Source organism: Scyliorhinus canicula, chromosome 15, assembly GCF_902713615.1.
Source record: "Scyliorhinus canicula chromosome 15, sScyCan1.1, whole genome shotgun sequence".
In the NCBI taxonomy this organism is placed as follows: domain Eukaryota; kingdom Metazoa; phylum Chordata; class Chondrichthyes; order Carcharhiniformes; family Scyliorhinidae; genus Scyliorhinus; species Scyliorhinus canicula.
Genome location: NC_052160.1, coordinates 25,935,574 through 25,962,563, shown reverse-complemented (window position 1 = coordinate 25,962,563; position 26,990 = coordinate 25,935,574). Strand labels below are relative to the sequence as shown.

At 47.6% G+C, this 26,990-nt stretch overlaps 2 protein-coding genes across 4 annotated transcripts in view; one reads left to right on the top strand and one right to left on the bottom strand.

Moving 5' to 3' along the window:
• The window catches only part of crym (crystallin, mu), a 28,346-nt gene extending 23,769 nt beyond the window's left edge, over window positions 1–4,577 (bottom strand). The window contains exon 1 of the mRNA XM_038819836.1: window positions 4,467–4,577. The gene's annotated coding sequence lies outside the window, so the exon portion shown is untranslated. The remainder of the gene's footprint in view (window positions 1–4,466) is intronic.
• si:ch211-256e16.3 (kelch-like protein 3) overlaps window positions 4,106–26,990 on the top strand; it is a 34,568-nt gene continuing 11,683 nt past the window's right edge. Inside the window, exons 1-5 of one of the 3 annotated variants that reach the window (XM_038819830.1) lie at window positions 4,106–4,173; window positions 16,442–17,140; window positions 18,355–18,541; window positions 21,216–21,362; window positions 26,317–26,445. In XM_038819830.1, the coding sequence (XP_038675758.1) occupies window positions 16,457–17,140; window positions 18,355–18,541; window positions 21,216–21,362; window positions 26,317–26,445 (1,147 nt within the window). In that variant the 5' untranslated portion in view covers window positions 4,106–4,173; window positions 16,442–16,456. Of the gene's footprint in view, window positions 4,174–4,219; window positions 4,410–4,449; window positions 4,576–16,441; window positions 17,141–18,354; window positions 18,542–21,215; window positions 21,363–26,316; window positions 26,446–26,990 lie in introns of those variants that run through there. The other 2 variants (XM_038819831.1, XM_038819829.1) reach the window with 2 other exon arrangements.

The following is a 26,990-nucleotide window of genomic DNA, read 5'->3' as shown; positions in this document are numbered from 1 at the left end:
ACCAGCATTATTGCCCATCCATAATTGCCCTTAAGATGGTGAAGGTGTGGTGAACTGCCTTCTTGAACCTGTGCGCTGTTAGTATGCCCATAGTGCTGTTAGGGAAGGGGTTTCAGGATTTTGATCCAGTGACAGTGGAGGAACAGATGATATATTTCTAAGTCAGGATGGTGTGTGGCTTGGAGTGGAGCTGCAGGTGGTGGTCTTTGTCTTTCCCTTGTCCTTCTAAGAGGTGGTAGAGGTTGTGGATTTGGAAGATGTTATTGAGGGAGCCTTTGCTGCCACTGTGTGTTGTTGGTGGAGGGAGTGAAAGTTAAAGTTGATGGACGGGGTGCCAATGAAGAGGGCTTCTTTGTTGTGGATGGAGTGAAGCTTCTTGAGTGTTGTTGGAGCTGCACTCATCCAGGCAAGTGGAAAGTATTTCATCACACTTGAATTGTGCTTTGTAGATGGTGGATAGATTTTGGAGAGTCAGAGAGTGCTTTACTCACTGCAGAAGGGGAAAAATTGGTAGAGCTATGGGAAAAAAACAGGGGGAGGCGGAACTGATTGAACAGCTCTTTCAAAGAGCTGGTACAGAAATGAATGGCCTCCATCAGAGTCTTTGGCCCCCTTTTTCAAACTACCATTCAATGATATCATCCAAATACATAATGCCAATTTCTGTGTGGACATTGTTGACAGACATCTCAACTTCAGCACCACCTCTCTTGACTCCTCCACTGTTGCTAAATTAGCAGGCTGCTTGACCAACATCCAATACTGGATGGGAAGAAATTTCCTCCAACTAAACATTGGGAAGAGCAAAACCATTTGGCTTCAGTCCATTCTGCAAACTCCATCCCCTAATTATCAACAGGGCAGCATGATGGCAGTGATTAGCACTGCTGCCTCACAGCACCAGGGACCCGGGCTCAATTCCGGCATTGGGTGACTGTCTATTTGGAGTTTGCACTTTCTCCCTGTGTCTGCGTGGGTTTCCTCCGGGCACTCCAGTTTCCTCCCTCAGTCCAAAAGATGTGCGGTTATATGGATTGCCATGCTAAATTGCCCCTCAATGTCCAAGGATACGCAGGTTAGGGTATAGCATTGCAGGGATAGGGCGAGGTGGACACTCATCAATGGGAAAAGTGTTAATTCGAAGGTCAGTGCAGAGTCAATGGGCTGAATGGCCTCCTTCTATACTGTAGGGATTCTTTGATTCTATTGTAACTGCATCCCTCTCCCTGACAACTGTCTGAGGCTGGACCAGACTCTTAGCAATTTTGGCATCATATTTGACCTGAGCTGAGCTGCTCATTATACATCTGCATCATCATCAACTCTGTCTATTTCCGGGCAGCACGGTGGCACAGTGGTTAGCATTGCTGCCTACGGCGCTGAGGACCCGGGTTCGAATCCCGGCTCTGGGTCACTGTCCGTGTGGAGTTTGCACATTCTCCCCGTGTCTGCGTGGGTTTCACCCCCACAACCCAAAAGATGTGCAGGATAGGTGGATTGGCCACGTTAACATAGAACATAGAACATAGAACAGTACAGCACAGAACAGGCCCTTCGGCCCTCGATGTTGTGCCGAGCAATGATCACCCTACTTAAAACCACGGAACCCGTATACCCGTAACCCAACAATCCCCCCATTAACCTTACACTACGGGCAATTTAGCATGGCCAATCCACCAAACCCGCACATCTTTGGACTGTGGGAGGAAACCGGAGCACCCGGGGGAAACCCACGCACACACGGGGAGGACGTGCAGACTCCACACAGACAGTGACCCAGCCGGGAATCGAACCTGGGACCCTGGAGCTGTGAAGCATTGATGCTAACCACCATGCTACCGTGAGGCCCTTAAATTGGAAAAAATAATTGGGTACACTAAATTTATTTAAAAAAAAACTCTGTCTATTTCCTCCTCCATAATATCCAATTTTGCCCCTGTCTATGGGCGGCACGGTGACACAGCGGTTAGCACTGCTGCCTCATGGCACCAAGGACCCTGGTTCGATCCCGGCCCCGGGTCACTGTCCGTGTGGAGCTTGCACATTTTCCGCGTGTTTGTGTGGGTCTCACCCCCACAACCCGAAACAATGTGCAGGGTAGGTGGACTGGCCATGCCACATTGCCCTTAATTGGAAAAAAAAAGAATTGGGTACTTTAAGTTTATATTAGAAAAAAGGTTGCCCCTGTCTCGGCTCATATGCTGCGGAAACCCTCATCCATAACTTTGTTATCTCTAGTCCAAAGATATACAGGTTAGGTGGATGGGCCGTGCTAAATTGTCCAGGGATGTGCAGCTGAGGTTACGGGTTTTTAAAAAGTAATTTAGAGCACCCAGTTCTTTTTTACCAAGTAAGGGAAAGTTTAGCGTGGCCAATTCACCTACCCTACACATCTCTTTAGGTTGTGGGAGGTGAGACCCACACAGACACAGGGAGAATGTGTAAATTCCACACAGGCAATCACCCAGGCCGGGATCGAACCTGGGACCTTGCCACTGTAAGGCTGCAGTGCTAACAACTGTGCCACCATGCCACCTACTGGTTGCGGGTTTATAAGGATAGGATGGGGTGGGTGGAGGAGTGGATGGAGGTAGAGTGCTCTTTCAGAGGGTTGGTGGTGATTCAATGGGCTGAATGGCCTCCTTCTGCACTGTAAATTCTAGAATTTTAGACTTGACTATTCATATATGCAGCATGGTAGCACTGGATAGCATTGTAGCTTCACAGCGCCAGGGTCCCAGGTTCAATTCCCTGCTGGGTCACTGTCTGTGCGGAGTCAGCACGTTCTCCCTTTGTCTGTATGCATTTCCTCCGGGTGCTCCGGTTTCCTCCCACAGTGCAAAGATGTGCAGATTAGGTGGATTGGCCATGCTAAATTGCCCTTAGTGTCCAAAAAAAAGGTTAGGAGGGGTTATTGGGTTACGGGGATAGGGTGGAAATGTGGGCTTAAGTGGGTCGGTGCAGACTCGATGGGCCAAATGGCCTCCTTCTGCACTGTATGTATGTTCTAATGCACTCCTGGCTAGTGTCCCATATTCTACTCTCTGTAAACATGAGGCAATCTAAAATTCTGCTGCCCTTGTCCAATCTCACACCAATTACCATTCACCCATATCTGCTGATCTACACTGGCTCCCAGTTCAGTAACACTTTCTAAAATTCTCATCCATGGGGCTTCCCCCTTCCTATCTCTGTCAGCTTCTCCAGCCTCACAATAATTTCCTCCCACAGTCCAAAGATGTGCAGGTTCGGTGGATTGCCCATGATCAATGTGAGGGGTTACAGGGATAGGGCGGGGGAGTGGGCTTCGGTAGAGTGCTGTTAGGTGAGTGCAGACTTGATGGGCTTAATGACCTCAATCTGCACTGTAATCATTGTATGAACCTAAGACCATCAATTCACTAGACACGTGCTTTGAGATACGAACAGTGGTTTTAATCTACTTACTACAGAGCCAGCCTGTTACACGTTGAACTCTCGATGAACTGGTCGGCTGCCTCTGGGCATCGATAGTTATACAGCAGTCCAGGGGGAGGAGCCGTGGCCGGAGCCAAGGGTGGAGCCCTGTACAAACTCCTAAGCATTCCCAGACCTACTCCCCCTAGTGGTCGGGCAATGCAACTGCGCTTACAATCCTACGGTCTCATATATATATATCAGTGTGAATTACAGAGTTACATTCACCACAGAACCCTCCAAGATCTCTTCACCCATCCAACTATGGCTTCTTCAGCATCCCAATTATCATCGCTCCATCCATCATTGTTGTGACCTCTTGAAGGGCTGAAACTCTGGAATTCCCTCCCTAAACCACTCTGTCCTCTGTCTTTAAAACCGACCTCTTTGACGAAGCTATTGGTCATAAGGTGCAATCCAACGTTTACCCATCATGGAAATTTGGGACAAGAATTTGCAGCATTAGGATCTTTAATAAACACCCCAGTGGGATAGTTATTAAAGACCTCAGTGCTGTAAGTTGTTGTGATAACGTTCTACTAGGGATGAACATTGGATTGCACCTTATTTCTATCCCCTGAGCTGTAAAACGATTCCATGTTTTTTTTAATTTATGGGATGTGTGTGGAAGTGGGTGGAGCTATACTGGCGGAAATAAGAGCTGGCGGGTGATTTCCGTTTCCGAGCAGTGTTGCAGTGAAGGAGTAGCGCAGCCAGGTAGGTGCATACAGCCTGGGTGATTGACAGCTCACCTCCCGGGGCTGACAGTCACTGGCTTGCAGACAGAGCGCGGCTCTGCTCTGCTCTTTACACTCGTATTGTAAATTAATAGGCGCAACAGCCCGGCTTGTGTCTCATCGTTGCAACAAAAAAAATGGAAAAGGGGTCAATTGAACATCTGAAAGCCGCCCCACTAGACATGGCGTGGGGAGATTTGGGAGGAGGTTGTGCTGGTGAGGCTGTGCATCTGTATAAACGTTTCAAGGTGCACCACGTCAGGTGCTTCTTACCTGTTGCACTGGGTCAGTCATTCCACCATCAACTTGTCCCAGTTGTAAGGTTGCGCTGTTGTGCTTGACTAATTGCCCAATGCTTAAACTCGGCGTGTCAGTAACAACGGTTAGTATTCATCGGTAGTGAACCATGTATTGTAATCACTGGCGCAAGTGTGTAGTGAGGCAATGTTATTATCTTAACCCCTCGTGAAAGTGGCATTGTTTTCAATTCTAAATGAACAGTGATGTAATTTTGCTCTGACTTGCCTCATTCTGTTACAAAGTTGTGGTTGTAGTGGAGGGGTGGCATGGTAGCATAGTGGTTAGCACTGTTGCTTCACAGTGCCAGGGTCCCAGGTTCGATTCCCAGCTTGGGTCACTGTCTGTGGGGAGTCTGCACGTTCCCCCTGTGTCTGCCTGGGTTTCACCCGGTGCTCTGGTTTCCTCCCACAAGTCCTGAAAGACATGCTGTTTGGTCAATTGGACGATCTGAATTCTACCTCTGTGTATCCGAACAGGTGCTGGAATGTGGCGACTATGGGGTTTTCACAGTAACTTCATTAAAATGTTAATGTAAGCCTACTTGTGACAATAATAAAGATTATTATTAGGTGGCTCTAGAAATAGTGGATGCATTGGCGATTATCTTTCAGGACTCTATAGACTCTGGAACAGCTTCTGCAGATTGGAGGATGGCTAATATCACTCTCTCTATTTAAAAAGGGAGGTTGAGAGAAAGCTGGGAATTATAGACCGGTAAGCTTGACATCCGTAGTGGGTAAAATTCTAGAATCTATTTTCAAAGATTTTATAGCAGAACACTTAGAAAACCATGGCAGGATCGGACAGAGTCAGCATGGATTTGCGAAGGGAAAATCGTGCTTGACAAATCTACTGGAATTCTTCGAGGATATAACTAGTAGGATTGATGAAGGGGAGCTGGTGGATGTAGTTTATTTGGACTCCGAAAGCTTTTGACAAAGCCCTGCATAAAAGATTAGTGTGTAAAATTAAAAGTGCATAAGATTGGGAGTAGTGTATTGAGATGGATAGAAAACTGGTTGGTGAATTGCTGTCTCATGGCGTCGAGGTCCCAGGTTTGATTCTGGGTCACTGTCAGGGTGGAGTTTGCACGTTCTCCTCGTGTCTGCGTGGGTTTCACCCCCACAACCCAAAGATGTGCAGGGTAGGTGAATTGGCCATGCTAAATTGCCCCTTGTGTGCACTTTGGGTCTCTGAGATACAAATGTGTCAGCAGCAAGCAGGACTAGCTATTATCTCCACAACTAGGAGAGTTCAAAGCTCTCTCCTGAGTGATAAGGGAATACCAACATGTGTGATTAGCCATGACCCTTATTCTTGAGTTTGTTTGCCAAGTTGAAGGAATGCCATATGTTCGAGTCAAGTCATTGTTTAAGTAGGGTGCTGTGTGCAAGCATTATAGATTCAAAGAATTAGTTTGGAAAGGGAACTAAAATTCATTTAATTTGAACTGCTGTGAGTTTCTGTTTTTAAATGTTTGGAATAAGGCAGTACAAATTTCAAATTGTGAAGGTGTCTGTTCCAAAACAAAGATCAGATGAATTTGGCAGTAATCCAATTTGAATTTTCCAAAACCTTTTTTGAGTTTATAAAGAAAAAGTGAGTCAGTTAACAACCTGTTTGTACTTTGGTTTAGTAAAACGTGATCACTGCATGTACCTAAATTTGTAGTAGGGAATGGAGTTGCAGTGTTTGGGCTTTTAAGGTCCTGTAGCTACAAGAGAATTAACTGTTTGAAATTTATAGCTGTGTGAAAGTGTGTTCCACAGGGGAAGTTTCAGGAGACCCACATGGAATGGGGTGAGGAACAGGAGACCACATGGAATGGGGTGAGGAACAGGAGACCACATGGAATGGGGTGAGGAACAGGAGACCACATGGAATGGGGTGAGGAACAGGAGACCCACATGGAATGGGGTGAGGAACAGGAGACCCACATGGAATGGGGTGAGGAACAGGAGACCCACATGGGATGGGGTGAGGAACAGGAGACCACATGGGATGGGGTGAGGAACAGGAGACCACATGGGATGGGGTGAGGAACAGGAACTCTCTCTCACAGCCCTGAAACAGACACTCTTACAAGCTCCAGCTTTGGGATTACCGTGCTTGGTCCAGGCATTTAATTAGCAAAACTTGGCAGCAAGGTTACTTGCCTTTTTAAAATGGACAATTTCTAGCTAGGTTATAAGTTTGACAATAAGCCTACGTAGGGGAGATCAGATTTTTTAACGTAAACTTAAAAAAACAATTATTAATAAAAACTTTTCGAAAAAATAAAGGCAACAGAGAAGCTAACTTTAGGAGAATGATAAATTGATCATCTCATTTCAGTCAAGTAGAATGAAATACTCAGTAACATTTGACCAAGAGATTAAGCAACTCCAGGTCCAGCGGCATCTGATGTGCATCTTTGGAACTGTAGAATCGAAGAATACGGAGGAAGGTGAGGTAGGTTGGTGTGAACTGGACAAAGTCGTGCAAGAATATAGTGATCAAGAGGCCTGACCCCCCCCCCCCCCCCCCCCCCCCCCCCCCCCACCCCCCCCCCGGCGTCCTGGGTCTGAACATCCTACCCCCGCTGCTACGCTACCAATTTCCATAAACCCCATCACAACCATGCAGATCAGGGGCATGGAGTGTGGCACACCACATACAGTGGACAATTAGCAGAAATAGCAACAAAATCCCAGTTATATGAACTAATGCTTCACGGCTGCGACACAGTTAAGGGAATCCGAATACCTACCCTCCTCTCGCAGACAATCTGTTACGAAGAGGAATAGCACGAATGTCAGGTCTTGACAGCGAACGATCCCAAGACTGTTTGTGCCAAAACAAGAAGGGGGAAAGCCTGGGGTCACTGTGACTGGGGATGTTTGTTGGGGCACATGAAAGCCGATGAGGATTTGGAACAGATCAGGGATGTTTCATGCATCTTGTAACAAATGGAAAGGTATCATCAAGATAAAGGAGGGTCTCATCCTTGAGGATGGAGACTATGTGGGCCCCTTGCCAACCATGTAAGGGGGGGTACAAAAGGGGTGGCATGCTGGCGCAGTGGTTAGCTCTGCTGCCTACAGCGCTGCGGACCTGGGTTTGAACCCGGCCCCGGGTCACTGTCCGCATGGAGTTAGCACATTCTCCAGGTGTTTGTGTGGGTCTCACTCCCACAACCTAAAGATGTGCAGGTTTAGTGAATTGGCCACACTAAATTGCCCCTTTAATTGGAAAAAATAATTACATACTCTAAATTTAAAAACGGGGGGTACAAATATATTTTGGTCATCATTGATACCTTTTAGTAAATGGATTGAAGCATTCCCTACCAGGCCGGACATGACAAAAGTAGCAGCCAATGTGCTGGTAGAACAGGTGTTCACTAGAGGGGCACTCCCATAATATTGAATCATGTCGCCGCTCGGGTGATGCCGAATGTAATGATCCTAATCAGAATAAAACAGAAATTCCACAGTCTAATGAAACTAATGTTGAAAAAATATCCGGAAATCTGCCCAACAAAATAACTCTACTTGGAATGGAGTTCTGCCCTTCAACTCAACAGGGTTTAACTCCCTGTGTCCTGATAATTGGACACCCCATGAGAGGAGTGGAACCCTTGTTGGGATTGGATGTGTCCGAGCCAGGATTGACAGCTGTTAGTCATGAGAAGGCCAACAATTGAGGGATAAAATCCGGTGCAGTAAAGCGGGACAGAAAAAGAAGAGTAGAGAGACATACTTTGATGGGACAGTCAAACCTGTGAGAGTATGAGATTGGGAATAAAGTCATGCTCTAAATTCACCAACCAGAACATTTTAGTTCCCTACGTATAGTGGACCACATTCTATAGTAGATGAAACAAAGCCCCCTGGGTACAAAGTCTCATTTGACTTTGGTAAAACCGGATGGTACCTCAGTTAAAGCTATTCAACCCTCGGGGCATTCACCAGCACCACGTGTTGCTCGATGCGGGTGAAGGAGATGCAGTTCCACATTCTGCTCTTCCCCCTAGTAGAGAATGGAGCATCAGCAGGTGCTGCTGCGAGCTCTGATCAGGCAACAGGCTTGTAGAAGCACTGAAAGGCAAAATAAGTCAAATACTCTGTGTCCTGGAGGTGTTTCATAGGAGTGTTATCGGGTAAGGACAGGGAGCCAAAAGCTTTGTCAAAGAGGGAGATGTATTTTTTAATAAATTTTAGTACCCAATTATTTTTGTTTTCCAATCAAGGGGCAATTTAGCATGGCCGATCCACCTAACCTGCACATCTTGGGATTATGGGGGTGAAACCCACGCAGAGACGGGGAGAAAAGCAAATTACGGCGGATGCTGGAATCTGAAATGAAAGAGAAAATGCTGGAAAATCTCAGCAGGTCTGGCAGCGTCTGTAGGGAGAGAAAAGAGCTAACGTTTCGAGTCCGATGACTCTTTGTCAAATCTGACAGACAGAGAATGTGGGAAATATTTATACTGTGGAGTGAGAATGAAAGATGAGTCATAGCCACAGAAACCCAGGGAAACTGGGTGCTAATGGCCACAGATACCAAGGGAAAAGAGTGTTAATGGCAGTCCCCAGAGAGAACAAAAGATGTGAAAGGCCAAACAGCAGGGAAACTAACATCAGAGGATGAACTGTAGATGTGGGGGGAGGGGAAGGGGGAAGCAAAGAGGAGAAAGGTGGATAAGATGGGGGGGCGGGAATTAAATATATACCAAAAGAAAGAAATGGTAAAAGACAGTTAAAATGAAATGAAAACAAATGGGTCGAGGTGGGGTAGAGCTGATCATCTGAAGTTGTTGAATTAGACGTTGAGACCAGAAGGCTGTAGCGTGCCTAACTGGAAGGTGAGATGTTGTTCCTCCAGTTTGCGTTGAGCTTCACTGGAACATTGCAGCAGGCCAAGAACAGACATGTGGGTATGAGAGCAGGGTCTTGTGTTTAAAATAGCAAGCAACAGGAAGGTCCGGGTCCTGAACGCGCACAGACTGACCATGCTCAGCAAAGCGATCACCCAGTCTGCGTTTGGTCTCTCCGATATAGAGGAGACCACATTGGGAGCAGCAAATGCAATAGACCAAATTGGAAGAGATGCAAGGGAAACGCTGCTTAACCTGGAATGAGTGTTTTGGGCCTGGGATGTTAAGCATGGAAGAGGTCAAGGGGCAGGTGTTACACCTTCTGCGATTACATGGGAAGGTGTCATGGGTGATGGGAGAGGTACTGGGTATGGTGGAGGAGTGAACTCGGGAAAATGTGCAAACTCCACATGGGCCGGGATTCGAACTCGGATCCTCAGTGCCGTAGTCCCAGTGCTAATGACTGCACATCGTGCCGCTTAAGTGAGGGACATTTGAGGAGTGTGTGGAAGAAGAAAGTTTGGGTGATTTTGGAGGGGGGGGGGGGGGGGGGGGATGTTGGAGAGAGAATTTCGGATACTGGCACAACCAGCAGTGGTGGATTAACAAAAATCAGGGATACTTGAGTTGCAATTGGAGGAACACCCAAGATTTCTGATGGTGTCAGGTATGGTCTGAAGCCATGGGAGGAATTGAAAACAGATGAGAATTTAACATCCAAGATGCTGCTTAACTGAGCCAGTGGGTTTCAATAAACACGAGGCAATGGGCAAACAGGACTTGGTGTGAGTAGCACTTGGGCAGCTGAGTTTTCCATTTGCTACCCTTTGTTCCTGTCCCTTCTCTTCTATCCAGAACAGGAGCTTTTCGACTTCCTTATGTTAGATTTCTGACAGCCAGTTGTTGGAGATGGCAAGAAATTAATCTTTACTCCGGTTTAGATGTAATTACAGTGATGGGAGCTACAGCTGTAATCTACAAACCATCATCAGTGTCTCTTTTATGTGCTCATGTATTAATTTAATGAATGCTATCCGCTGTCTATATCCTTAATTTTATTATTACCACCGCACACCAGGAACTTTCAGATGTTAATTTCTGGATTTGCACAAAGATGAGTATTGACCTGCAGAGTTATTTTCACTATAGCTGGGAAGCAGCTGTTGTTTAGCTGTTCTAGTGCGATTAATGATTTTCTGCTGTTCGGACATGGGTAGTCCATACTGGTCCATTTGGGTATGAACATAAAGGTTGGAAGACGACAATGTCACAAGGAAAGACCTATTTGCTTTTGTTGCCTGATGTCTCCATATTTCTGTTTTGTACCAAAAATAAGGGAAAAATTTTGTTTAAAAGGTGTTTAAAGTTTCGCAGTGGGGCAGCACAGTAGCATTGTGGATAGCGCAATTGCATCACAGCTCCAGAGTCCCAGGTTCGATTCCAGCTTGGGTCACTGTCTGTGCGGAGTCTACACATTCTCCCAGTGTGTGCGTGGGTTTCCTCCGGGTGCTCCGGTTTCCTTCCACAGTCCAAAGATGTGCAGGTTAGGTGGATTGGCCATGATAAATCGCCCTTAGCTTCTAGAATTGCCCTTAGTGTTGGGTGAGGTTACTGGGTTATGGGGATAGGGTGGAGGCGTTGACCTTGGGTAGGGTGCTCTTTCCAAGAGCCGGTGCAGACTCGATGGGCCGAATGGCCTCCTTCTGCACTGTAAATTCTATGAAAAGCAAACTGGAGCTCAGCAGCCTCTAGCAGTTTGAACATGAAGGGATCTCCCCTTCTGTTGGCTGATTCCAAGCTAAAACACGCAAACCCTTTGTTAATGAGAGAGGGGGGTTTCATCAGCAGGGACGTGAATTTGTGCCTCTATAATGTGTCTCACTAGGGTACAGTTCGGTGAGCTTGGTCTTTTTTTGCAGAACGTCGCCCAGTAGTTCTTGCTGTCAGCCTGACCAGTGATCATTGGTTCACTGTATGACATGGCTAGCGTTCTATTCACTATTAGGCTTTGACAAATCTCCATGTGCTGCAGCTGTTCTGGAACGCTCACCCTCCTCTGGGCAACTAGGGGTGGGCAATAAAGACTGGATTTGCCAACAATGGCCACATTCCCAGAATTAAATAGGTAAAAATAAAACTGGGAGGGTGCACGATATGTCCCATTAGATTAATGAGATGACATGTCGTCAGCCTTGGGACAACTACAGACCACTAGCTCTACACCTGTTTTTCATGCCACGGTGCCCCATAACTAAGAATTCTCTTTTCTGTTTCAACTAGAGAAATAATCCACCTCTTAAATGTTTGCTGAGCCTCAGTGGGAAGCTCTCTGGCTGGAGTCAGGAGGTTGTGGGTTCAAACATTCCACAGATTTCTGTAAGGTCTGTCCATAACTTACTGCCTAGTCCATAGAAATCTAATGATGCAGGAGAATTTCACATAAAACGGCTGCCCTCCGCCCATCTCTAATCTTTTTTTCTAGAGTACCCAATTCATTTTTTTCCAATTAAGGGGCAATTTAGCGTGGCCAATCCACCTACCCTGTACATCTTTGGGTTGTGGGGGCGAAACCCAAGCAAGCACTGGGAGAATGTGCAAACTCCACACGGACAGTGACCCGGAGTCGGGATCGAACCTGGGACCTCTGGTACAAAAGGTGAAGTCACACAGGATCAGGGGTGAGCTGGAAAGATGGATACAGAGCTGGCTAGGTCACAGAAGGCAGAGAGTGCTTTTCTGATTGGAATGCTGTGACTAGTGATGTTCGGCAGGGATCAGTGCTGGGGCCTTTGCTGTTCGTAGTGTATATAAATGATTTGGAGGAAAATGTAACTGGTCTGATTAGTAAATTTGCAGACGACACAAAGGTTGGTGGAATTGCGGATGAGGACTGTCAGAGGATACAGCAGGATTTAGATCGTTTGGAGACTTGGGTGGAGAGATGGCAGATGGAGTTTAATCCAGACAAATGTGAGGTAATGCATTTTGGAAGGTCTAATGCAGGTAGGGAATATACAGTGAATGGTAGAACCCTCAAGAGTATAGAAAGTCAGAGAGATCTAGGTGTACAGGTCCACAGGTCACTGAAAGGGGCAACACAGGTGGAGAAGGTAGTCAAGAAGGCATATGGCATGCTTGCCTTCATTGACTGGGGCATGGAGTATAAGAATTGGCAAGTCATGTTGCAGCTGTATAGAACCTTGGTTAGGCCACACTTGGAGTATAGTGTTCAATTCTGGTCGCCACACTACCAGAAGGATGTGGAAGCTTTAGAGAGGGTGCAGAAGAGATTTACCAGGACGCTGCCTGGTATGGAGGGCATTAGTTATGAGGAGCAGTTGAATAAACTCGGTTTGTTCTCACTGGAATGACGGAGGTTGATGGGCGACCTGATAGAGGTCTACAAAATTATGAGGGGCATAGACAGAGTGAATAGGCAGAGGCTTTTCCCCAGGGTAGCGGGATCAATTACTAGGGGGCATAGGTTTAAGGTGCGAGGGACAAGATTTGGAGGCGATGTAGGAGGCAAGTTTTTTTTACACAAGGTAGTGGGTGCCTGGAATTTGTTACCGGAGGAGGTGGTGGAAGTAGGGATGATAAGTGACATTTAAGGGGCATCTTGACAAATATATGAATAGGATGGGAATGGAGGGATACGGACCCAGGAAGTGGAGAAGATTTTACTTCAGACGGGCAGCATGGTCGCCACAGGCTTGGAGGGCTGAAGGGCCTGTTCCTGTGCTGTACTTTTCTTTGTCCTTTGTTATCGGTGCTGTGGGGCAGCAGGGCTAACCCACTGCGCCACCGTGCTGCCCCGACTATCTCTAACCTGTTGTTCTAAAGCAGCAGCTCACAACGGGAGGTCCACGAGAGTGTTCCAGGAGATCAGAGGCTGGCCTAAAATTCAAATCACTGATTCACGAGCCATGACTGAGGCCAGAACCCTCCTCACCAGCGCGCACGTGTTGAGTTACAACCAGAATAGCTCCTGAATGTGTGGCAGGCTGTTTTAGAAGTACATGTGTACAACTGTAAGATCAGGTTTTCAATGCTCAGGATGGAGAAACTGGTTGAATATGGAGACTGATCAGACTTGCAACATCCGTCTTTTTGGTGTTTCATCAAAAGCAGTGCCATTCTCTCCATTAATTTTGGTTTTTTTTAGCAGTGGGAAGCAAAAGTGGGTGGAGTTGGACTGGTAATGGGAGAGCCTGAGCTACTTCTACCTCTGCTATTGATGCTCTATGATGAACTAAGCAACACCTTGATGCTGCTGGCATAATTGGTATTGCCTCATTATTTATTGGTCAGGAGCAATGATTTGGGATTTGAGAATCTTCAGGTTTTTTTTTTGTCCAAGTCTTGCAGCAGTGGCTAACTGCATTTGGTGCGATTGTGTCCATCAATTTCTGAGCCCCACGCAATGGCTGTAATATTGTTTTCCTTAATGCATCGTGACCTGTGGAAAACAGTGTGATTCAGGCAAATGTGCAAGAAGTTGTTAATTTGACAATTGGCTGAAATGAAATGTGCCTGCTCAAGTAGAATTGGTGGCAGATGAATTGTCTCATTTGGGGAGTATAGAAATAGGGTATAGCGAAATGCTTCCTCCTGCAGCTATTGATAGGCAAACAGCAAACCACCTACTCCCTCTTGACTGAAATTTAAAAAATGCAAATGCCAACAGTGATTAAACCCCAAATTCTGGTCCAAGCTTATGTTTGCTGATTTTGGAGAATTACACAGCACAGAGGCAAGCCATTCAGACCATCCTGCCTGTGTTGGGTCTTTTGAGAGGAACCCTTTCAGCGCACTTTCCTGCATTTTTGCATCTGTTATTGCTTACATAAGGTGGCACAGTGGTTAGCACTGCTGCATCAGAATGCCAGGGACCTGGGTTCAATTCCAGCCAATGGTGACTGCTTGTGTGGAGTTTGCACTTTCTCCCCGTGTCTGCGTGAGTTTCCGCCCCAGTGGTCCGGTTTCCTCCCACAGTCCAAAGATGTTCAGTTTGGGTGATTAGCGATGATACAATTGCCCTTTAGTATCCAAAGATGTGCAGGTTAGGTGGGGCCATGGGGATAGAGCGGGAGAATGGGCCTAAGGTAGGGTAATCTTTTCAGAGGGTCGGTGCTGACTAGATGGGCTGAATCGCCTTGTATTCCAGTTTGCCTTGCAGTCAATGCACAGTTGTATTAGTTAGTAGCAATTATGAATTAGCAATTAGTGGTCATTAATGTAGGAAATGGTGGCCAATTTGAGTGCAGCAATGTCTCGCACACATCAGTGCAATAATGAGCAGGTAATGTTTTTAGTGGGATTGGTGGAGGGCTAAGGATAAATATTAGCCAAAGAATGTAGGGCGAGCTCACTTGTTGTAGTGTTATTGTGCCTGAATTATTTGAGTTGGTGGTTTTGAGGTGAGTGTTACCAGTGACATGAGGATTTGTACTAGGCTATGCAGTGGCCCTTGGCAGCAGAATAATACACCGTGTTGTACAATACACATGGGGCGGAATTCTCCGCTCCCAGGAAAAATCGGGAGGGTCGTTGTGAACTCGGCCGAGTTTCACGACGACCTCGGAGGCCGCTCCTCGCCCCCTATTCTCCCTCCCGGCGGGGCTAGGAGCGGCGCTCCGTAACTCTCGGCCGCGGGGGCGTCGAGCCAAGAATGACGCGGCCGGCGCGCCTAATGACGTCAGCCACGCATGCGCAAGTTGGCCGGCTGCAACCCGCGCATGCGCGGCTGACGTCATGACGCTGACGGCACGAACCCGCGCATGCGCGGTGGCCATCTTTCCCCTCAGCCGCCCCGCAAGACGTGGTGGCTTGATCTTGCGGGGCGGTGGAGGAGAAATAGTGCGTCCGATTTGGAGGCCGGCCCGACGATCGGTGGGCACCGATCGTGGGCCTGTCCCCTCCCGAGCACAGTCGTGGTGCTCTTTCCCCTGTACTCCCCCCCCCCCCCCCCCCCCCCCCCCCAAGCCCCAAACGGGCATATCTCACCCGTATCACGACGGCAGCGACCAGGTGTGGTTACCGCTATCGTGAAACAGTCGCGAACAGCAGGCCGCTCGGCCCATCCGGGTCGGAGAATTGCCGTTCGCCGTGAAAAACGGCGAGCGGCGATTCTTCCGAGCCCAGGGGGGGGGAGAATCGCCGGTGGGGGGAATCGCGGGGGTTCTCCCACCCGGGGCGGGATTCTCCCCTACCCGGCGTGACGGAGGGTGCCGGCGTAGGGGAGTGGCGCCAACCACTCAGGGATCGCGCCTCCCCAAAGGTGGGGAATTCTCCCCACCTTTGGGGGCCAGCCCCGGGCCGGAGCAGTTTGCACCAGAAGACTGGCGCAAACACCCGGCGCAGTCGGAAGCGGGGCTGGCCGAAAAGCTTTCGGCGGTCGGCGCATGCGCCGGCAGTGACGTCAGCGGCAGCTGGCCGCTGACGTCACTGCCGGCGCATGCGCGATGCGGGGTTCTCCTCCGCGTCCGCCATGGCGGAGGCCGTGGCGGCGCGGAAGGAGAAAGAGTGCCCCCACGGCACTGCCCCGCGGAGTGAGCGGGGGGCCCCGATCGCGGGCCAGGCCTCCGTGGGGGCACCCCCCCCCCGGGTCCGATCGCCCCCCCAGGACCCCGGGGGCCCGCTCGCGCCGCTGAGTCTGCCGTTCCAGAGGTGGTGTAAACCTCGGCGGCGGGAGAAGGCCTCCCAGTGGCGGGACTTCGGCCCATCCGGGCCGGAGATTTGAGGTAAGTTTAAAAAAAAATGAAATCCCGCCGGCGCCAGCTGTTTTCACAGGCTGCCGGCGGGATTTGCACAACACCGGTTTATGACCGGCGGGAGAATTCAAAAACCTGCGGGAGCGGAAATAACGCCGCTTCCCGCCTATTCTCCGACCCTGCGTGGGGTCGGAGAATTTCGCCCTAGGTGTGGGGAGCGGAGAATTCCGCCCATACTCTTCCTAAGCAGCACATTGGGCTGAATGCCCTGTTGTACTGTGATACATTAATTAACCCTGTATCCTCTGGTGTATGTTGCCGTGCAGAGATCTGTTGGCTTTTTAAAGTTATGTTTCCCCTTTTTTTTTATTTGACAGGGGCGTTTTGGGGCGATGGATAATATGGAAGCGCTTACCGAGGACACTGGGAGTCACTTGGAATGTGAGGACTACATGTTTCTTGAATCTGAGCATTCGAGCAAAGTTCTGGATGGACTCAACAGCCTGCGACTAAACAATGCTTTCTGTGACGTTATTCTGTGTTGTGATGGTCAGGAATTCCCATGTCATCGCATTGTGTTGGCCTCCTTCAGCTCCTACTTCAGGGTCATGTTTTCCACAGATCTAGTTGAGTCCCGACAGGAGCGTGTGGCGATAAATGGTGTTGAGCCGCAGATGGTGGGTTTGCTGGTGGCATATTCCTACACTGCCCGTGTACTCATTACCAGAGCCAATGTCCAGCACCTGCTGGCCGCTGCCAACTTGTTGGACATCATGTCCGTACGGGAAGCCTGCTGCAAGTTCATGGAGCGGCAGATGGATGAAACAAACTGTGTGGGCATCCACTGCTTCGCTGAGGCCCACTCCTGTGTGGAGTTGCAGACTAAGAGTCTGGACTATATCCTGCAACATTTCAATGTGGTTCAGATGCAGGAGGAGTTCCTCTCGCTCTCTGCAGAGAAGCTGATGGAAATTATCGCTAGCGACGACCTAAGCATCCCGTCTGAGGAGATGGTCTTCGAGGCTGTCTTCCACTGGTTGGAAAAGGACCACTCCAGAAAACACAACTTTGAGAAGGTGAGGGGACTGTTGAAGTTCTACCCCCCTTCACATAGTGACCTGATTGAGGTGTTTAAAATTTTTGAGTGCCAAGAGGAGTCAATAGCAGGGAATGGTCTAAAATGAGGGGTTGTGGATGTGAGATTAAATAGAAAAATATCGGGGCAGCACGGTGTCGCAGAGGTTAATACTGCTGCCTCACGGCACCGAGGTCCCAGGTTCGATCCCGGCCCTGGGTCACTGTCCGTGTGGAGTTTGCACATTCTCCCCATGTTTCGTGGGCTTCGGCCCCCACAACCCAAAGATGTGCAGGGTAGGTGGATTGGCCACGCTAACTTGCCCTGTAGTGGTAAAAAATAAATTGAGTACTCTAAATTTATTTATTTATTTAAATGGAAACATATTTGGGACAGAGAAAAACATATTTTCCCTCCACTGTGCACTGAACATCCTCAAACTCCGGCTTAGTGGGTAATCTTCTATCTGCGTGGAGGAAAAACACCATCACCGGTTGAGGGCCCATATGTTTTCATTATTATTTCTTTGTAATTCTAAGGAGTATGTGGGAGTAACAATTTCGTATAGAATAGTACAAGAGGCATATCAAGCTAGCCCAAGCTCTTAGAGCAGAATTCATCTCACTTGAGGTAGTCTTCTAGAAATGTAAATAAGATCCAGAACAGTTTTGTTTTGAAGCAGTCCTTGATATCAGGTGTGAAAGGCATTTCTGAATTATTATAAGACCAGAATTGTAATTCACATCGAAACTTTACAGAAACTGGTCAACTTGCAATACCAGACGCCAGGTGGCTTGTGGCAGCCATCTTCTGTCACTGTCTTTTCCTGCTTTTTGAAAGTCCTTTTTTTAATATGGGAAATTACCGATCATTCATGCGCAAGTTACATTGTGACACTGGTTCTCCCTTTTGACTAGAATGTCTGCACTTACAAACACTTGGAATTGATTGTTTAGTTATATATTTGGTACAATTCCAAGATTATTTTAGTTTATTTGCATTCTGGCTCTGTCCTTCCATTATTTTCCTAGTGTGCTTCCAGGGTGAGGTTGATTTTGATACTGTGTGCCTACAGTATCACTGGTGCAGATAGTAAGGTAGGAACAGAGTCTGAATCTAGTGAAGATTGACCGTTGGCGAACCTAATATTGGAATTGAAAATGGAGATGGTTTCCAGTTCAGTAATTAAAGTCTCAATTTTTAAAATCCTTTCAGGTATTGGAGCACATTCGTCTGCCCTTAATTAGTCCTTATTACATCCATGATGTGGTAGAGTCACTGAATATCATCCAGGAGTCTCTTCCTTGCCAGCGATTGATTTCCGAAGCAAAGGACTACCTCTTGTTACAAGACAGACGTGGGGAACTGTACAGCCCCAGGACGCGACCTCGCAGATCAACAGGTGAGTACAGCAGCAACGAAGCTGTCAATTCTGTCATTTTTGATATTTGTAAAAACAAGTGCTTTAAGATTTCCTATGAAATACTTGCACTTTGCCCTGTGTTTGCGTGGGTTTCACCCTCCCAATCCAAAGATGTGTAGGGTAGATGGATTGGCTATGCTAAATTGCCCCTTAATTAGAAAAGTTGTAACAAAAAGTGCGATGGGATTTTTTTTTTTACACACCTGTCTGAGACAGTAGACCTTGGTTCAGCATTTAATAAAAGACAGCACCTCTCACCATTCAGAACACCCTCAGTACTGGGAAATCGGTGCCGTGAGACAGCAGTGTTAACCACTGCACCACCTCCCAATCTTACTCTAGATTTTCATCCTCTGAACCAAGATAACCTCTCACTACTGGACTGACCTCATCCTTTTTTAACAGAGCTACCCCCACCTCCTTTTCCTATCTATTTTTCTGAAATGTCAAATACTTATGAACACTTGGGTCCAAGCTGTAGCCATTTTTTTTTTTTTTTTTTTTTGCAACTTCTCTGTAATTGCTACCATTGTATTTGTTTACTTTATTTGCTATCAATTCATCCATCTTTTGAACGTCGCTGCCTTAAAAGCATTTAATTCTGTCTTTTTACCATTTTCCCTACTCTGACCTTATTACTGGTGCACTTTTGAACTTGTACACTTTATCTTGTCCTGTCCAAAATTAAAAGCCTAACAAGCCCAATTTCTGTCTCATCAGTTTACTCTCGCATCATTTGTGTTTGTGGGGTCTTTTGCATCTTCAAGAAAGGGGCAGAGTGGACCTTTGGTTTAATGTCTGATCCAAAATATTGCAGCACTTGCGCAGTACCACTTTGGGAATGTCAAGCTAATTCTGTGCCCGAGACTCCGAAGTGGGACTTGGGACTCATAAGGTGAGAGTTCTATCCACTGAACTAAAGCTGACATACATGTTATGCTTGGATATTGTAAACGGGAACAAAAAGTGTGTTTCACTGTCCTGTGGTGGTGATGATTTATACAGAGCTGAGTTACTAATAAAAAGATAACCTTTTTTAAAAAAAGGTTCATTCTTTAGAACTTTCTGGATCTAAATAACAACCTTTCCAACTTCCTCAGAAGATCCCCACTCCTGTATTTTTAAAATTTAATTTCTTCTTAATAAATTTAGAGTACCCAGTTTATTTTGGGCAATTTGCCTTGGCCAATCCAGCTACCCTTTACATCTTTTGGGTTGTGGGGGCGAAACCCACGCAAACACGGGGAGAATGTGCAAACTCCACACGGACTGTGACCCAGAGCCGGGATTCGAACCTGGGTCCTCAGCACCATAATCCCAGTGCTAACCACTGTTCCACATGCCGTCCCTCCCACCCCTGTATTTTGAGTTTTATACAGCTTGATTCTAATGTAAAAGCTATCTGTTTGGGCAATCATGTCACTCCCTCTGAGGGTTATTGTCTAATTGTGATAATGGTTTTGGTACAGGGAATGTAATGCAACTAGACATGCCTGTGGGATCAAGCCTGGCCACACCCCAATTTAGCTCACGGCTATTGGTGGAAACCTCACGACTCCTCAAATGCAGAGTCAAGCTGTAAGGTGGTCACAGTGCATCTGTTTTATTTTTGGATAAGTCTTTTTATTAAAATAAATTTCTTATCCACTCCCAAATGCACTTGCCAATGTTGTCTATTATATGGAGGATTTGCCTGGATCCTGTGTGCCTTTCTCATACAGGATCAGACTGTGGAACTCCCCCTGTATCCTGCTTTTATGAATTGGACTGCAATACTTGTGCAATGTAGGGAGAAGGTTGCTGTTAATGGATCCTCCTCCTAGTCATCACCTTCTCTTTCTCCAGTCTTACCTACTCCATATCCTGGCAGCACGGTAGCACAGTGGTTAGCACAATTGATTCACGGCTCCAGGGTCCCAGGTTCGATCCCCGGCTTGGGTCACTGACTGACTGTGCGGAGTCTGCACGTTCTCCCTGTGTCTTTGTGGGTTTCCTCCGGGTGCTCCGGTTTCCTCCCACAATCCAAAGATGCGCAGGTTAGGTGGATTGGCCATGATAAATTGTCCCTGGTGTCCAAAAAGGTTAGGTGTGGTTACGGGAGTAGGGTGGAGGCGTGGGCTTAAGCGGGGTGCTCTTTCTAAAGGCCGGTGCAGACTTGATGGGCCAAATGGCCTCCTTCTGCACTGTAAATTTAATGATTGTATGATCCCTCCTACATCCATGTATATGGATAAACCGCAACAAAATGGAATATAACCAGCAGTGGTTCAGTGGGTAGCAAGTTCACCTCTGGATCATAAGGGTATGTGTTTTTAAGTGTCTAATCTGACCATCCTAGTGCAGTACTATGGGAATGCTGAACTGTGAGTGCCCTCTGGTGGATGTAAATAATCCCATGGCATTAGTTCAAAGAAGAACAAGAGGAATTCCTCCTGGTGTCCTGACCACTATTTGACTGTCCACCAACATCATTAACACATTATTGGGTCACTTTTTGTTGCCCCAAATAAGCTGCCGTGTTTCTCACATGACAACAGTAACTACACTTCCAAAATACTCCATTGGCTAAAAATGAGAAGTTTTTCTTAATATTGTGCTGGGTGGTTTAAGCTTCTGAGTTTAAAAAATGGTGCTGCCCATTTTTCTGTTCCAGGTGCAACTGAGGTGATCATTGCCGTTGGAGGGGAAGATGATAAAGTGGTTCTCCGCAGTGTGGAAAGATTTGATCCCATTGGCCGTCAGTGGAAGTGCCTTGCCTATTTGCCCTTTGCTGTTAGTAAACATGGACTTGTCGTATCAGGTATGGTTTACACGGACCTTTATTGACTTCTGAATGTTTTCCCTTGGGAGTTTTCCCAGCACCTTTTTTTTTAACCAAAGAATTTTTCGTTATTACAAAATAAATACATTGGATTGGATTGGATTTGTTTATTGTCACGTGTACTGAGGTATGGTGAAAAGTATTTTTCTGCGAGCTGCTCAACAGATCATTAAGTACATGGGAAGAAAAGGGAATAAAAGAAAATACAGAATAGGGCAACACAAGGTAGTCTTAGAATTAAATTTTGAAAGATTAGAATGAGTAGAAGTTACGTTTTTAAAAATATGGATCTGTTGGGGACAGCGAGTCGCCTCACTCTGGCGCCATCTTCTGGATACAGAGAGTATATGAATAACATTCCAATCCGACTAACCCCACTCCTTGCACTATAACTAAAACAAACAAAAGACCCCCAATTGATAATCAATAACCCCGTCCCACCCTCCAGCTAACAGTGACTAACCTCTGAAAAATAAAATGAATGGCCGGCATCTCGAATAAAACCCTTCTACCGACCCACTAATGGTTTACTGGAACTTCTCACGGTATAGGAAACCTGTTCGATCACTCAGCCGTGCCGAGGGAGCGGGAGAACTCCATCCCAGCAGAAGGGCTATCAGCAAATAAAAGGTGAAGGCATCTGCCTTCACCGACGAGTCTGAGACCCTGAAAATGGCTACCAGTGGACAAGGCTCCAGTTCGATATCCAGACTCCCTGACATGTTAAAGAAGGAAACATGGTGGTGCAGTGGTTAGCATTGCTGCCTCACAGCGCCGAGGGGGGGGGGGGGGCGTGTGTGCGCGCGCTGTGGCAGATTCGTCATGGTGAGTGGTAGGCTTCATGGGGAACGGGTGGTTCTGGTTAATGTGGACGCCCCCAACTGGGACGATGCGGGCTTCCTGCGGTGAACATTGAGCTGGAGATGGGGGGCTTGATCTTGGGAGGGGATTTTAACACTGTGTTGGACCCAGCCCTGGATCGTTCGAGGTCAAGGACGGGTAAGAGGCCGGCGGTGCCCACAGTGCTGAGGGGGTTCATGGATCAGATGGGAGGGGTAGACCCTTGGAGGTTTTTGAGGTAGGGAGTTTTCCTTTTTCTCCCATGTCCACAAGGCCTATTCCCGGATTGACTTTTTTGTACTCAGCAGAGCGCTAATCCCGAAAGTGGTGGGGGCGGAGTATTCGGCGATAGTCCTATCTGACCATGCCCTGTAGTCGGTGGACCTGGAGTAGGGAGAGGGGACGGATCAGCGCCCGCTATGGAGGTTAGATGTGGGGCTTCTGGCAGAGGAGGAAGTATGTGGCCAGGTCCGTAGGGGTATAGAGGGATATTTGGAAGCTAATGACCATGGGGAGGTGCAAGTTGGGGTGGTCTGGGAAGCGCTGAAGGCAGTGGTTAGAGGGGAGTTGATATCTATTCGGGCGCACAGGAAGAGGGCGGAGAGGGTTGAGAGGGAGAGGCTGGTGGAGGAAATGGTAAGGGTGGACAGGAAGTATGCGGATGTCCCGGAAGAGGGGCTTTTGAGGAAGCGTCGCAGTCTCCAAGTGGAGTTCGATATACTGACCACCCGGAAGGCGGAGGCGCAGTGGAGGAGGGCGCAGGGGGCGGTATATGAGTATAGGGAGAAGGCAAGCCGGATGCTGGCCCACCAGCTCCGGAAGCGGGAGGCAGCGAGAGAGATAGGGGGAGCCACAGATGCAGGAGGGAACCTGGTGCGGAGTGGTAGGGACATTAATGGGGTGTTCAGATCCTTTTATGAGGGGCTGTACCGGGCGGTGCCCCCTAGGGAGGTGGGCAGGATGGACCACTTTCTGGATAAGCTGGAGTTCCCAAGAGTGGAGGATGAGCGGGTGGAGGGTCTGGGGGCCGCAATCGAGTTGGAGGAGCTGATGGAGGCGGTGGGGAGCATGCAGACCGGGAAAGCACCGGGGCCTGACTGGTTCCCGGTGGAGCTTTATAAGAAATTCTCAGATCTGCTGGGCCTGCTGCTTGTGAGGACCCTGAATGAGACGAGGGCGGGGGGGGGGGGCTTTGCCCCCGATAATGTCTAGAGCAATAATCTCACTAATCCTGATGCGGGATAAGGACCCCTCCAATGTTGGTCTTATAGGCCGATCTCGCTCCTCAATGTGGATGCAAAGTTGTTGGCCAAGATATTGTCCAGGAGGGTGGAAGATGTGGCCCCGATGGTTATACACGAGGACCAAACGGGGTTTGTGAAGGGGAGGCAGCTGAATGTTAATGTGCCGCGGCTGCTCAATGTTTTGATGATGGCGTCGGCGGATGGGGAGGCGGAAATAGTAGCATCGATGGATGCGGAGAAAGTCTTCGATAGGGTGGAGTGGAGTTACCTGTGGGAAGTGTTGAGGAGATGTGGGTTTGGTGAGCGATTCGTTAGTTGGGTGAGGTTGCTGTATAGTGCCCCGGTAGCGAGTGTGGTGACGAATGGGAGGAGGTCAGAGGACTTTCGGCTGTCCCGGGGGATGAGGCACGGCATTCTGGCCTTTGCATCTCTAGTAGCCCGGCGTAGGATTCTTTTACAGTGCAGGGACGCGAAGCCCCCGAGCCCGGTGGCCTGGATCAATGACATGGCCGGGTTCATCAGGCTGGAGAAGGTCAAGTTTGCCCTGAGGGGGTCGGTCGGTACAAGGGTTCTTCCGGCGGTGGCAGCCTTTTCTCGATTTTCTGGTGGAGGGTTAGAGGGTGGTCCCACTTGTCCATTCTTAAAAGATTATATTTTGCAGCAAGAATAATCTGCAGCTTAAAAGACTTTATTTGGCTTCCCATCTGTGAACCTTCTGATGCCAAATGACTGAGCAGTTTGAAGGATATTCATAGAGCAGCACAGAACAGGCCCTTCGGCCCTCTATGTTGTGCCAAGCGTTGTCCGAAACCAAGATCAAGCTATCCCACTCCCTGTCATTCTGGTGTGCTCCATGTGCCTATCCAATAACTGCTTGAAAGCTCCTAAAGTGTCCGACTCCACTATCACAGCAGGCAGCCCATTCCACACCCTAACCACTCTCTGAGTAAAGAACCTATCTCGGACATCCCTCCTATATCTCCCACCCCGAACCTTGTAGTTATGCCCCCTTGTAACAGCTACATCCACCCAAGGAAATAGCCTCTAAACGTCCACTCTATCTATTCCCCTCATCCATCTTATAAACCTCTATTAAGTCGCCTCTCATCCTCCCTGAACGTTTTTAAGAGGCTGTCTCTGTTTTGTGCTCTGAGTTGGATCTGTCCATTAGATTATCATAGAATTTACAGTGCAGAAGGAGGCCATTCAGCCCATCGAGTCTGCACCGGCTCTTGGAAAGAGCACCCTAACCGAGGTCAACACCTCCACCCTATCCCTATAACCCAGTAACCCCACCCAACACTAAGTGTGTGTTTTGGACACTAAGGGCAATTTATCATGGCCAATCCACCTAACCTGCACATCTTTGGACTGTGGGCGGAAATCCACGCACCCGGAGGAAACCCACACACACACGGGAAGGATGTGCAGACTCGGCACAGACAGTGACCCAAGCCAGAATGGAACCTAGGACCCTGGAGCTGTGAAGCAATTGTGCTATCCACAATGCTACTGTGCTGCCCTAGGGGAAAGGGGATTAGGGGAAAGAATTCATGGAATGGGCTGATTTTAAAAACGAATAGACTTTCCCTCAACATCCTCATAACAACAAAGCTGCTCACATTCTTAATCACTTAATATTTTGGAATGGCTTATGTAGTTAGTTGGTTCATTAAGGCATTCCAGTTGAAGTGTGAGAATCACCAGGGGAGCAATGCTTAATCAGAAACATTAATCTCTTCCCATAGTCTTAACATCCAGGTTCACAGAGAAAACAATTTGATTGTGAGTGAGCGAGGGGAACAGCTTATTAAAAATGTTTAGATGTCTGGTGCTGCTTGTTAACACACAGGCAGCTGTGAAGTTAGCTCCTTATTGTTTGTCCCGATTAGGAGACTTGTAATCCCATATAATCTACTGCAAGCTCCATTGGTAGCAGATTCACAGTCTCTGACAGGGGCCACCTGCATTTATATAGCACCTAAACATTAGTAAAATATCCCAAGATAGGAGTGTCATCCTACAAAGTTCAACACTTGAGTCCCATAAAGAGACTTGGTACAAATTAAATGAGGGCAAAGAGGTTGATGGAGCAATTTTAAAGGAGCTTTAAGGTGGAGAGGTTTAGGGAGGGATTTTCAGGACAACATTTATATAATTTCCCCTTTATTATTTTTTGTTCAATAAATTTAGCGTACCCGATTCTTTTTGCAATTAAGGGGCAATTTAGCATGGCCAATCCACCTGCACATCTTTAGGTTGTGAGGGTGAGACTCTCACAGACACTGGGAGAATGTGCAAACTTCACACTGACAATGACCCGGGGCTGTGAGGCAGAAGTGCTAGCCACTGTGCCGCCCCATGAAGAGGAAATTATTAACCCGTGGCATGCAGTCCTATACTTTTTTTTTGTTCTGCTAATAGGTGATGCCCAAAAACACAAATGCAAATGTTGGAATGAGCAAAAACGTCAATCGGAGAAATGATAATCCTGGAATACAACGTGGCACTTCCCAACACTGATTTTTGTTTGTGCGAGCTTGCTGTGTATGAACCACCACCCATGCACCTTTTAAAAAACATTTACATTGAGTTACAAGGTTAAACAACGGGAGATGGAGCAGTTGGCATAACACAACCTTCGTAAAAGTCCTGTTTGAGCTTTCGAGGGAGGTTAGGATGATCTGTTTGTGATCATTTTCCATACGTCACGGACTCTCTCCTCAGACCCTCTGATCAAGAATTTGTGCACCTTATGTGGGCCTGCAAGTTTATCAAATCGGGAATGACTGCAGATGTTTGTCTGAAACATCAGGTAATTGAACAGTAACTGTCACTTCATTGTATAGGTTCTACCATTTACTTGGCTGGAGGAGAATTTCCTGATGGGTCTGCAAGCAAAGAGATGTGGCGTTATGACCCGTGTTTTGATATGTGGCACGAGATGGCAGCAATGAATGTAGCACGTTCTGAACTAGGTAATTGTGTTGAGCAAATGTCTTTTTTTTTTCTCTCTCGCTAACCCTTGCTCCTCCAGTTCCGTGTGTGTGGTGTGTCCCTGAGCTAGTGCCTTCTGACTGAAAGAGTGACTGTCCTGTACATCAGCCAGCTTCCCTAGATTGGTGTAACTGGGACATCCTTGAAATTTAGGAATGGGGCTGGTGATTTTTCAGTTGGATTAAAAAAAAAAAAAAATTTAGAGTACCCAATTCATTTTTTACAATTAAGGTGCAATTTAGCGTGGTCAATCCACCTACCCTGCACATCTTTGGGTTGTGGGGGCGAAACCCACACAAACACTGGGGTTTAGGTGTTTTAGTAAGCTCAGAGAAGGGGGCAAAAGAGGGGGAGGTGTGGCGCTGCTAGTCAAGGACAGTATTACGGTGGCGGAAAGGATGCTAGATGGGGACTCTTCTTCTGAGGTAGTATGGGCTGAAGTTAGAAACAGGAAAGGAGAGGTCACCCTGTTGGGAGTTTTCTATAGGCCACCTAATAGTTCTAGGGATGTAGAGGAAAGGATGGC